The following is a 13,814-nucleotide window of genomic DNA, read 5'->3' as shown; positions in this document are numbered from 1 at the left end:
CATTGTTTTCTAACACTAACAATATATCTGTGTGTACTTTCCAATTAGAAAAATGTGAAGAAGATATCACAGTGGCTGTAGGGCATCACTTGAGAATATTATTACCTTCTTTCTTTCTTTCGATATTCCAAAAATTAACATAATAGGTAATTGATTTCCGTTCAAGTAACTTGGGGATGATATGCCGTCTGGTCATAAGAGCATAAGAAGAACCTTGTGGGGTCTGCCCAAAGGCTTATCTAGTTCAGCATTCTGTTTTGAAGGTGACCAGAGATCCATCTTGTTTCCAGAAATGCTTTTCAAGAGGTAAACTAGGATTTTAGGTAATCCATAGCTTCTACAGCCAGAAAAGCTTTTAAATTTCTTATTCCCCAGAAATATATCTGATTTCTTTTGAAAGCTATCCAAGCTGCATGTTTTCTGGTTGCAAATTCCCCAGGTTAATTGTTCACTGTGCAAAGAAGTCATTCCTCTTATGTAAAGGGGCCCAATATGAAATCTATCATATTGCTTCTGATATGATCATGTATATGTTACTAATGATCAATAACTTAATCCTTCATGAAAGCGCACAATTTATAACGAGGTCACCCAAGTTATGGGCCATCACCCTAACTATGGTATCATTAACTAGATAGTATAATTAAATCCTTACTTTTATCCATCTGAATCATTGGTTAACAGGATCTATTATCACGAGGCCACATATATTTGTGTTTCACATTGTCTCATCCTTTGATTGTGTGCAGGCAACAAAGAAGTACCTTAACTTACGAGCATGAATTACAACATGGTCAGAATGATCATACATGGTGCTTTAGCCATCTTAATAAATTTCTTTATCTCGAAGTACAATCAGCTGCCTTCACTAATATTCAGGATCTTGATCTGGTAAGTATATTTTTTATAAAATATATAACATATTTGGTCAGTTAGACCATTGTTCAGGTATTGTGTATTAATCTACCAATCTTCTGAAGTTTTGTCCAAAAGTAGCTCAGATGACATGTTAGTGATGTAAACAACAGGCTGGGATGAAGTGGAAGGATCTGTCTTAAAATGCCAAGCAAGCTTCTTCCTGCTCCCTTCCACCCCTCCTTCACCTGTCAGCTGGGCTGTTTTTTGGACATAGATCTACCCGTCTTCCAGAAGTAGACTCTATCTTTAGAAATAGTCTGATCTAAAGCATCTCTGCACCCACCTTCAGTCACTTGGGCAGCTTGAAAGGAGGCTAAGTCCCCATCCCAGCAACCCACTCACCCTCACCCAAGCCCACCCTGCTTTTAAGGGGAGAAACTGGGGGTGGTTTTTCCTACCAGCTGCTGACATTAGATGGAAGGGGAAGCAACACCAGGAAATCTACCAATCAATGACCTTAAATGTTCCACAGTAAAGCTGTACGGATGGAGCCAATCACAAGCCATGTTAGTGATGCAGTTTAGAGCTCAGTGGTTAGACCACTCCCATGTACATTATGCCAAGATATTTTTCTGCCAACTCAGGATCTGGAGAAAACCACATTCATTTAGCTTTGTGAGGAAGAGCCCAAAACCTAGAAATTTATGGATCTTCAGGCTTCCCTCAAACACTATCAGAATATGAGGGAAAGTGCTAGTGGTTTAGATCTGTCTCACTTATGCCCCATACCCAGAGTCATTGGAAGTAGGGTGGCATACAAATTTGATGAGGGAGGGAGGGATGGAGGGAGGGAGGAAAAATTTAGGCACTGAGGATAAGATTGAGACAACATCATGAAGATGTGTTGGCAAAGGATGTTCCGGGGCACATTTATGCTGTTGTTGGGATCATGTGGAGAAAGGCCCTTTGAACCACCAACAGCAAAAAAAAACTCTTAAAAGAGGAAAGGTGAGCACTGACCTTGACTCGCTCAGAGAGGCCAGCTGTGACTATCCACAGTTCCCAGCATTCCCAGGCATGGAGAATGTGTCAGCCCCATTAGGTAGACCAGATCAAGAAATCAACTCCACAGGAAGCCTATACAGGTAGTCTTCACCTAACGATGTTAATTGAGCCTGGAATTTCCATCACTAAGTTATTTGGAGAGACTCTGAGAAGATAACGTAGCCCCCTTTGCCTAGGTAACGATTCTTGCATATCGCCATCAAGGTCAACTTTCTTACTCTTCCCTATATTCTGGGGCTATGTGATGGTGTGTGGGAAAGACCTTGGAAGACTAGGCAAAATGATGCTGCCTAGGGAACAGTCAGACAAGAGACAGCATAGCCCACAGCTCAATAGTGGGCAGGGGAAGAAGCTCAGAAAGGACCCTCCCTAGTTTCTCAGGCTGTAAGGAGACGGTGGGAGAACTATACTTTCAGACTTGCAAGATTCTGTCAATGTAGCTTTACAATAAAGTAGCATTAGCTCATCTAGTTGTGACTCCTGTCTGGTTTACCCTGTGAGGCCAACAGGTTTTGAAGCCTTTAGTAAATAATCTTAGGATTTCTTCTGCTCTCTTATGTGGGAATGGGTCATATGGTGACTTTCAGAGCCTTCTCCTCACTTGCACAAACATGCTCTGCCAACTCGTTTTGCTTGTTTTTTTCCTGTGTCCTCTAATGTCTTCACTTCAACCCCAGCCCATGGATGAGATGGCCTTTGGTCACGACTGTATCAGTGTTCAAACAGTCTATTCTCCCTTATTCCAGCACTGTCCAAAGGCAGCCTCAAGGTGTATAACATGTGTTAAGCTTTGTCACCCCTTACTTTGGCAGTGACTGGGAGCAAAGGCAAGAGAGGCACAATAATGGTTGGCAATAGGAATTGCAAATATCATGCTAGTATTGCTTTTAGCTGATTCAAGGATGGGTGGAGAGCACTTCACCTCAGCAGGAGGGAAAGGCACAAAGGCTCAACTCTCTCCTACAGTCACTCCCAGATCCACCCTGCTCTTCTCTCTCTCAGGCACAACTGGCAACTCCTTGTGCTGAAGTTCAGGGCTGCCTTGTGGGTCTTGGTGCTGCACCCTCACCAAATTCTCCATCCACAACCTCACTTCATTCTAGAAGTCATACAACAGCTTTCATAGCCTCTTCCACGCACTGCAATCCAAGCTTGGAATGGAAGTCATTCCAAAATATGCCTCCCTCACAAAATCCCCATCAGTCTCCCATCTGTTCTCTATACTTTCAGGACCAAGCGTCTGAGGAGGGGTGTGAAGGTGAAGTACCTCAATAAGGGGGGCTACCGGTTCAGATATTTCACCCGAGGGGAGCCTGGATCCCAGCCATCTGTGTTGATGCTTCATGGATTCTCACTCAACAAAGACATGTGGTTAAATACCATCAAAGTAGGTCTTCCTTTTATTCTAGCCTGGGTGGTGCTGGTTTGACCCCAGGTACTTGATGCCAGAGAAGAAACCTGCTGTGCTCTTGCTCAAGTCTAGTTACTTTTAAAAGAAATGTGCCAGAAACATTCCCCATGTCCCATCTACCTACAGCCCCCAATCCCCCTTGCCATTAGGCAGAGTGGGACATGTGGAAGAGGGAGCAACATCACAATGTCCAAGGAGAAAGCTGTAGATGCTAAGTGACCTGGCTATCTAATACAGCCTGCCCCACTCTGGTCATCCTCCAAATACAAGGACCATTTCCAGAATCCCCTGCTAGTACAGCCCATGCCAATGTCCACGTCTAAGGTTCTGCTCAGTGTTTCTGTTTCTTTATCTTCTTGGGGGTAGCTGAGAACAAGCTATCTGCCACTATGGATAAAGCAGACTGGGAAACTCAGATCTTGTGCAATTTGCTGATCTTATGAACTTTGGGCTATTAAATAATGCCTTTTTTAAAAAAAACCAGTAGGCGCTACCTCTGAATAACATGTTCTTATGGAACAGCTAGCAGGGAGTGAAAACCAAAGCAGGATAACCAACTCCCCAAATAAATCAATGAGGTGTGATTTCCCCATAGGTCTTTCCTAAGGACCTCCACTTTGTCTGCCTTGATCTGCCAGGTCACGGGGGAACCACTTGCTTGCTGGGAGAAAGTTACACAGCAGTTGCTCAGGCTAAAAGGCTACACCAGGTAGGTCCTTTCTTGAGCTGTGATGTGATGCATTGTTCTTTGAAGGCTGGCGAGTGGCAGCAAACGGGGAAGGTGGGGAGGGATGAGACATTAGATATAGACCCAAGGGGAGACTACAGTGCAGTGAAAAATAAATAAAGCTGTCTGTTCTTTGTATGAAAACTGCAGAGTCCCCTGGTGATTTCATGGACATGTCCATTTGATTTCTTGGAGACAAAGGAAGTGTTTTGCCACTGCCTCCTTCCAGAATCATTTTTGTTCCAGGTCAGAAATTCCTAGTATTAGCCAGTCCAAACCTTGCTTAGCTTTCCAAGATGGACCAAAGGTGGTTAGAAGTTGCCACCTAGCTGGAATGTTGTGCAAAGCCAGAAACTGGAATTTGTGGTTCCAGAAAGAATGGGTAAGGATGGGTAAGCATATCATGAAAACACAGCCACAATCTCTTTGTTCCCAATGCTCGTTTCAGTTTGTCAAGTGTGCTGGCCTGAACCACAAGCCTTTCCACCTGGTTGGCATGTCCATGGGAGGCACGGTTGCTGGGGTTTATGCAGCTCTCTATTCAACCCACGTCTCCTCTTTAGCTCTCCTTTCCCCAGCTGGTAAGTGTCTCCATCGAGTGAATGAACTCTAAAGGAGAAGGCCAGAATGCTTGGCCCAAACTCTAGATGATAAAAAGAGAACTTCATGGGCTGTTTAGGAGATGGCTTCTCTCATCAGATACAACACTTCTTCATGCATTTCTATGTAGCCATTTCTGGGTAGCCCCATTTTTAACACAGTGGCTAGACCTGAATTCAAAAACTGTTGCCAAGGGATCCACTCTCATTAGGGGTTTTTTCTAATTCCTGTCCAAAGAGTTTCAACCAAGGCTATTACATCAGGGAACTCTGGGGAGTGCACCTTGCAGATCCAATCAGACCCATTAAAAAATAATTGATCTTCTACCAGATTTATTTATACCAGATCTTGAACAAATACAACATCACACAACAATAACTACTGGACTTGGTGGGCTGGAATTGAGGTGATTTGTTTCTTCTTATCTCCACTTCAGGGTTACCTCCCCTCTCCCTTTGGAAAGTCCCCAATTCTAATATCCTTACAAGCTCTACTTTATCTACTAAGAAGCCCTTTATCTCATCCACTGATCCAGTTACCTTATCTCCCTATTCCCTTTTTCATCTGACTCCGCCTTCCTACATCCTACTCACTACAAAACCTGGGCACCCAGATTCCTAGCGCCCAAGTTCTTTCCTTGCATTGCATGCAAATTCCTACTAGTTTGCACCAGCTTTGCTCATTTCCCCAATTTTACTGCACTCCTCTGGGTTTCATTAAGACCGTACAGGGTATAGTCTCTACCTTGCCACTAACGATATTCTGGTGTTCAGACCATCTCCTTTGGGGGCATTAGTTTGCCAGGAAACATCAAACCCAGATCAGACTACTGCAGAATTGGATACATGGCCTGCCTTGGGAGACTGCTCAGAATGTCATCTGTTTAAATTATGGTGGTTAAGTTTCTATTCAGTACAGCATTTCAACCTACCTTAAGATAGCTTTCTTTTTTCCTTGATTTTCAGGGAGCATTCACAGATTTTTAACAACCTTTTCCGTCTACCTGTTAGGATGTGCAGCTCTCTCCATGCCCTTGTTTTTAGAAAACAAGGTGGGGGGTGTAATGATCAAGTGGATCTTTTGGTGGTAGTAGTACTCTACCTGTAGAATACCTGTGAGGTCTATCTGCTGACTCAATTGCCAGCTTTTTTCCTCTCCAATATTTTCTTTTGTTTTTTGTACCTTCAAGTCAGTCTTGACTCCTGACCACTGCCTGGACAACTCCATTGTGTGCCTCCTTCTTCTTCCTAGGGCCAAGAGAGAGGGACTAGCCCAAGGTCACCCAGCCAGCTTTCAGGCCTAAGGCGGGACTATAACTCATGTTCTCCCTGTTTCTAGCCTGATGACTTTAACCATTACATCCAGTTGGCTCTCCTCCAATCTTTTAACCAACAGTCATTCCACTTTTACCAGCTGCGGATATTGGTACATGAAATTACTTAACCTTTAATGTGTTTTTTAGTATTATTTATGTATTTTTAAGATTCCTGCTATTTTTGTTCTGGAGGGGTAGTAATTTTTTTGTTTGTTTGTTTGTCTGTTTGTTATACTCCACATTCTCACCCTGTTTTTAGGTCTGAAGATTCCAAAACAAAGTGAGCTCTTTGTGTGGTTACAAAAGGTAGTTTTCTCTAAGGATCCTGCTGATAGTGCTCTTGTTTCAGTTACTGAGGACCAAACAGACAACTTCATGAAGCTTTGCTTATACCAACCCAGCTTTTTAAAGATGCAGGTGAAGATCTGACCTTTCCTAGGCTCCTGTTCTCTAACTCAGTCTCTTGCAATTACATCTCCCATTTCTCCTCAGGTTCTTCTAAAAGATGGCCAGGGAAGGAACGAGACTGAAATTTGAGATGGAAGGGAGAAAAGCATAAATATTTCCCAAATTCTAGAACTGGAAAAGAGGTGCATGGCTCCTTCCTTCCTTCCTTCCTTCCTCCTTCCCTCCCTTCCTCCCTCCCTTCCTTCCATGTTTACTCTGCTTTTTTTCAAGAAAGGGATCCCAGAGCTGGTGGGACATAACCTGCCTACAGGCTGACAATATAAGAGATACAAAAAAAGGGAAAGGAAGGGATGGCCAAAGATAAGGTGAAAATACATTCTGGCCTTATTCTTTATTGTTTATAGTTTGTGTGCTCATTAGTTAGATTTATATCTTGTCTTTCTTCCAGGAACTCAAAATAAGTATATAAAACTCCTGCCTCCCATTTTTACCTAATGTAGGCAAAATACTTTAAGTCAATTTAAATGTCCCTGTTGTGATTGGGTAATGGGTTTGTGTGTCATTACCCAAAGAAAAACCACTTTTACCCAATTTTGGGTAATTTATCCAGGTTTGGGAAGCACTGGCTTAAAGTCACCCAGGTAGCTGAGGGTAGACATGAATCTGGGCCACACCACAATGATATCAGTTCTTACAAGTAATAGTTCTCACAACACAGGAATGAAAACAATACAGGGCTGAGGAGCTCTAACAAAATAGGTCCTTCAGCAGAATGGATGCAATTGCCCCATTTCTCTTTTGCTCCTAGATGCTCATCTAGATCAATATTGTCCACTCAGGTTGGCAGCCACTCACCAGATAAATGTAGAGAATACATGGAGAGCAAAACTTTCCATCTGATATTCGTTGCTTCAGATTTTTCCCAATGCCCAGTTGTTCACGGATCTGATACTTTGGACAATGCTTCCGGCATCATGATGTCTATGTTTGGGCCCTACCAAGGACTGCTAGCAAACCTTAGAACATTCTTTACCAAAAGAGTCTCCATTGTTAGGCATTATCAAACTAAGGCTAGAAAGTGTGTGTGTGTGTTTTAATTTTCTACTATATCCACAAAAGACATCACTCGGTGAGGTGGCTGAAAATTAAAACCTCAGAATCTGAAGACTAGCTATTTAATTTTTCAGTCCTCTGATTGATTTAAAGTGCCAGTGGATGCATCATAAACATTAACCATTTCTCCCAAGGCCCTTTTCCCCTCTTTCATCTTCATCATCGTCTACTGATACAATTTGGATCCTCCCTTTTGCCAATGGTTGGCTAGTTATCATGAACAGGCTTGAACCCATCACCCAAAACTGTCTTCAGCTAGTATATACAGATGATTGTTGGGAGTCTCCAACGCCATGAAATACATAACTAAATATATCTAGGCAGTCAAGCCCCCTTTTTCAAACCAGCAAGTTATTTACATCCCATAACCATCTCCAAATTCTGAAGAGCACTAACTTTTGCACGCTTCAATGCTCTCCCCAGCAGCAGTTTTGGGGAGGCCGATACAAAAAAGTCCCCTATAAGCTGAGACTCTGTCCCTGCTGACAAGAGACTATTGAAACTACAGCTCATGTCTTGTAATGCTGCACCCTGTATAAGGATCCTAGGACCCACTTCATAACTCCTCATCTGGTAAAACACCTGAGAAATTCTGATCATTGTTATGTACAGTTACTGTTATCAGATCGGTTTCCCTGAACATAGCCAAATTCTGCTATACTGCCTGTGAAATTAGACACACTCTGAATACCCAGTGATGAATCTGCCACCAATTGTAACATTCTTATCCTGTTTTGTTTCTTTACTCTTATTTTTAATGTGATTTATTTTGAACTCTGGTCTATGACTGTAATAAAACCTATCTCGATCATCTCTATCATCTATCTATCTATCTATCATCATCTTCTATCATCTATATCATCTGACTATCTATCTATCTATCTATCTATCTATCTATCTATCTATCTATCTATCTATCTATCTATCATCTACTCTATATCATCATCATCATCTCTCTCTCTCTCTAATCTATTTTCCTGCCTTCAGAAAGGAATTACAGTGTATTTTTTTCCTACCAATTCTCATTCACTTTGACAGAGAATTTGCTTTCAAACTTCCTTTGAAAAGTCAAGAGAATTTCAGTGATGGGAACTACATTCACAGATAGAATGAAGTGTTCTTTGCTTACTTAGTTCTGAGCTGGCCAAGGATGTGGCCATAAGCATCTATAGGGGAGGCAAATGAAAAACATGAGTCATTATGTTGTAATGCAAACACTACCCCTTATGTACTTGCATGTGATATCACAAGGCAAGGATGAAATTTACTCTCCAAGGAAAGACATCGTATTCCTCCCAAAGGGACTTTTCAGTGGAGCAGCTAAAGATTCTTCCAAATAATAAGAGTCGTTTGGCGAGATTGGCGGTGAAGAAATGGGATAAATAAATAAATAAATAAATGAAAAACATATAACAGAATGGCACCAGCAGTAGTATCTTCCTGCAGCTGCACACATAATCTAAGAATAAAATAGAGAAACTGTTGAAAAATGGCACAGCAAATTTTAACACAGCATTACTTCTGATTTATACTTTCTCCCTTCAACTTTAGCTCCTAAAGGGATACTTTGAGGATTGGAGACCACGTAAGATGTTTTTTGCATTGTGTAAGTACAAGATAGAGTATGGACCAGGCTGGGCTACTCCCCACATTTTAGAGGGGCAAACTTACATTTAACATAAAGAGAATCCATCCAGGGAACTGTAGCCAAAATCAGCCCTTCAATCAGTGCATCTTCACTGTGTTTGTTTTAGATATGGACATTTCTGTTTCCTAAAATGTTAAAATAACCTTGAAAAAGACTGATATACTGGGAAAATGTGGGTCTATTTTACTATACATTTTTTTAATAAGGTAGGAAAAGTGGGCCAAGCATGGCTTCTGAAATTTTTTCCATCCCTTAATAGCAGCTCTGCTCTGGATCACATCACAGGAAAGAGGGCAGCCTTACAATGAAAGAGTCACTAACATTCTGAGCCGGTGCCATTGCCCAAACATTTCAAGATTCTTTTTCTCTACAGCCACCAGACTGATCCAGTTTACAGTATGTTCAAGGTTTCTTTTGCTGGCTTCTTCTGCCACTCCAAATTTGATCTCATTCTGTTCAGGTTTTGAAGGGTTATTGTGCCAATGGACCGGGTCCCAATCCATACAAAATTTATTTCCAACATTCTGTTGAGCTGGAAAATAACAAAACAGAAAAGGCATCTTGACTGGGCTTGTTTTCAACCTCTTAAGAGCAGCTCCATCGGGGTCTCATGGCCAGACAGCTTAAGAATGGTAGTCTATGTTCCAAGCTATTGGAAGACCACCTGCCTCTCCCACAGGGATACACTGAGCAATTTTTTTCTGGATTCTCTTTTCTCTGCAGTGCTTGGCTACATCCAACCCATTTCCAGACTCATTCTTTTTAACCAGCATCTCTACTCACCAGACTTGGTCCTGTTCCATTCTGTTTTCAGAGAGCTATCCAGTTAATAGGCATAGCTTTGGGCCTTTTTCATAATTATTTTTTCAACATTCTGTTGGGTTAGAGGGGAAAAAGGGGTGGAAAATAGTGTGGGAATTATTATACCAGTAGAGGACGTATTGACTGGGATTGCAAAACGCACGTCTGTTAAACTCCTAGTGGCTGGATTTGCACCATACTTTAAGTTTGTTTTGATTAGTTTTGGAGGGTGTAGCCTGTTCTCTGAACCTGGTCCATTTTACTGGTTTATGCTTTAATGTATTCTGAAAGCTCAGAAAATGAGTTAATTTGGTAAGCAAATTAAGAATGTCATATAAACCAAGCCAATAAATGTGCCCCCTTTGTTTACCAGACTTCCAAGACTACAGAGTGATCCCTTATACCTACCAGAAACTCTACAGTCCAGTTCTCCATTATAATCACAATGGGACAGACGTTTCCAATTTACAATCCCTCCAAGTGTATTAGGGCTATAAATCCCATAATTCCCAGTCAGCACAATCCCCATTGGGTGAGGATTCTAGGAGTTGCTGCCCAACTACATCTAGAGAGATGCAAACTGGAGAGGCTGCAGGGATGGCATTTAATCAGGCCAATAGGAGGGCAAAGGGTTCAAGTTACTCCTCCAGTAGAATGTTCCGTAATCAAATTTACTCATCCCATTATTCATAAGAAAAAGACAACTGAAGATCATAAACAGGGAAAGCCCACAACAGGTGTAACTGCTCATTAGGAATGGAAAGAAACAGCCCCAATTCTGCTTCCTTTTATTGGGAAAGGTTTTCTGGACCTCACCAGCTCTGAATCAAAGTACAGCCTCCATGACAACATGAGGAAAATCAAAGCTCCCACCCAGATCATTTGGGGAAAGGAGGACAAGGTAAGGGATGTGTGGGTGTGTGCACACTGTGTGTTACCTTTTGAATCAGGCAACAGAAGCGTTCATGCAATGGGAATTGTATTGTTGTGGTTTTTCATTTGCTGAGAGTTTCATTGCTGCTGGTGGAAATGCTTGACCTGAAAACAAGCCGCAGTTCTTGTTATACTGGGAGGTGATGTCCTCCAGTAGAAGGAACAGCTTGAAATGTATGCCTACCTTTCCAGAGTAGGAAGATTGAACCATTTTTACTAGCATGAGGACTTTGCACGTGTGTTGAGGGAGACCCTCTGAAAGAGGGCAGGGCTCTAGGGCTTATCTAGGGTGTTAAGGAGAATAGTAACTCCTGCAGACAGGGTGAAAGGCAATGCTACTTTCTTTTACATTCCAGAATTGGGAGAAATGTAACATAGGCATTTTTCTTTCTACTTTGCTACACCCTTCCTCTTACAGCTCTTGCAGCTTCCTCTTACAGGTTTTTATACATTTCTTGTACAGAAGAGATGTGTAAAAAAATCATTTATCATAAAATAAATAGGGCAAATCCAAACGAAGGAAAGGAAGTACAGAAATAATGACAGAGGATATATCCTGATGAGCCTTGGTGATCAAGAGGTTGATGACCTATTAGCACCAATTAAGAACAGTGCTAGACACAAGGATTCACAGTACTTTTAGAGTCATAGGCACTTAACAAAAATCTTGGGAGGACTGTGAACCAGGAGACTTTCAAATAATGTATACTTGTGGTCAAGGAAAGCAGGGCCGCAACTAGGGTCTGTGTCACCCAGGGCAAACATGGATTCCATGTCCATTTTGGCACCCCACCAGCACTCATTTTGGCGCCCCCCCAGCGCGACACCCAGGGCACATGCCCCGGTTGCCCCCCCACCTAGTTGCGGCCCTGAAGGAAAGGTCAAACTTAGCTGAGTTCCATCTGATCTCTTCAGTGGTCAAAGAAAGTGGTCAAATCACTTCAGTGGTCAAAGAAAGATCTAGTAGTTCTGAGGTCGCATTGGCATAACAGTGGAAGAGCAGGGAGGAAAATTCAAGGACAGAGACACGAGAAGGAAGAAAATAATGGAGACAGGCTTCTCCGTTACTAAAACCCAAGAAGGCTATGAGTAAAAACATGGAAAGGCAAGATGCTTTTCCTCTTATAGCATAAAATGTATGAAAATGTCAGAGACAAAAGATATAGGAATTTAAAATTTCCATAATAGGGGGGAAGTTTCAAGGGAAAAGGATTTAAAGTACTTATTTTGTCCCTTAAACATATGCCCAACACTTCCGCCCCTCCACCATACACACATAAAGAGCTGAATCTCTTGGCTTCATCCACTATGTGGGGTCTCGGATCATGCTTTTTATAGCCTTACAAGTTTAATTCAAGTGCACAAAACATATGAGTACCATTGCCAAAAATTAAATACAGACATAATTTTACACATGGCAGCAGCCCTTGATGACTGTGTGTCAGTGCAGTTGACCTTTGTATCTTAACAGTACTCACATGTAACCTGGCTATACAATTCAAGGCATCACAAGTTGAACATCTGAGAATAGGGATGCTGTGTGAAACATCAGTTCCTATTGAAGACTTGTGTACTGAATGTTGCTTCAAAAGCAAATGTAAGGTGGCACATTCAAGTCAGGAGATTTTTTTTCTCTATATTCTTTAAAAATATTTCAGTTGTGATTGGAGGGAATTCACTGTTCCTTTTTGTGTAGGTCTTTGACTCTTCAGGTGCAGAAGTTCTGGCAGCTGCCATTCCTAATTCCCAAGTGCATTGGCTGGAAAAATGTGGACACCTCATAGCCCTGGAGAGGCCCAGGACAGCTGCACAGCTCCTCCTGGAATTCTACAAATCGGTCTGTGACTCAGCCAAGCATAAGAAGGTGGCCTGAGCCTCAGGAAGTGTCAAATGGCGGAGCTGTGCAAGGTCTGCCCCATCAACAGCCCCGTATTGACTTCTCTGGCTGGTATGATGGGAGCTACAACCCAAGATACTTGGCAGACAGCAGGGGAGGTGAGGATCTAGTGAAAACAAAGCTTTGCAACACCATTCCATGAAGACTGATTGAGAATTGATCCATCTTTCTAATGAAACTTGCGCTCCTGTGTGTAGGATTGTTGTTTCAGTCCATGTAGCTACATTTGTTTGCCTCCTCTTCACTCCAATTCTCTTTCCTCTGTTGTAGGAATTGAGACTATAAATGTTGGGAAGAAAGGCTATACTTTTTGCTTATGTGGCTTTGCAAAATATGATAAAGATGATGGCTTAATAAATAGGAATTGTACATATGAACATGAAGTGGAGAAAGACAGCCATGAGTTCACCCAATTGTTTTTCATTGTACACACTGTTTTGCCAGATATATTATCTCCCAGTTACAGCTAGTGCACGGTGGGTTTTTTTAAGATACTGGCATCAAGATTGAACTGCCAAATACAGTGCTCTCAAGCACTGACTGGCGGTGGCAAACCCGATTCACTTCCTGGCTCCTTCAGCTGTTCTGCTTCTTCCCACTCAAGGCTTTTCTTTAATTGTAAGTCTTCTTCAGTTTTTTCCTCGGCTTGGCTTAGTGGGTTTTCTTGGCTGTCCCCTTCATCCTCTGACTCAGTCTCTATTCTAACACTGGGTCTGTAGATCAGCAACACTGAACAATTGATCTTGGGGATCAATTTCCCTCCCATATAGTGCTTTGTTTCTTCCTCTTTCTTCCTATTGCCCTTCCACAGTGAATTCTGGAATTTTTGGAGCACAAGACAGCATGTCACATATAGAGGGACAAACTTGCCTGTCAAACTACAAAATCCTTGTTTGTACAAGCTCAACTTTTTGTTCTAAGAAAGAGGCTAGACCACTACCTGCCCATTTGGTTTGGTTTAACTCTGTTTCTAATTGTGGGCTAGAGATTGTCCTGTTCCATTTGTTTCAGTCATAACAAGTAGTTTAGGCTGTTAAC

The 13,814-nt window shown here is 42.0% G+C and overlaps 1 protein-coding gene across 1 annotated transcript; it reads left to right on the top strand.

Annotated features, from left to right (window-relative positions):
• The first annotated feature begins 778 nt into the window (after positions 1-778).
• On the top strand, positions 779-12,752 carry LOC134489052 (monoacylglycerol lipase abhd6-B-like). Its single transcript, XM_063291480.1, has 8 exons — positions 779-891; positions 3,154-3,310; positions 3,930-4,043; positions 4,510-4,642; positions 6,236-6,393; positions 9,049-9,103; positions 10,747-10,847; positions 12,576-12,752. The coding sequence occupies exons 1-8, from the start codon at positions 779-781 to the stop codon at positions 12,750-12,752; spliced, it is 1,008 nt and encodes a 335-aa protein (XP_063147550.1).
• Positions 12,753-13,814: the final 1,062 nt, after the last annotated feature.

Source organism: Candoia aspera, chromosome 2, assembly GCF_035149785.1.
Source record: "Candoia aspera isolate rCanAsp1 chromosome 2, rCanAsp1.hap2, whole genome shotgun sequence".
Classification (NCBI taxonomy): domain Eukaryota; kingdom Metazoa; phylum Chordata; class Lepidosauria; order Squamata; family Boidae; genus Candoia; species Candoia aspera.
This window is presented reverse-complemented; position numbering and strand designations above follow the sequence as displayed.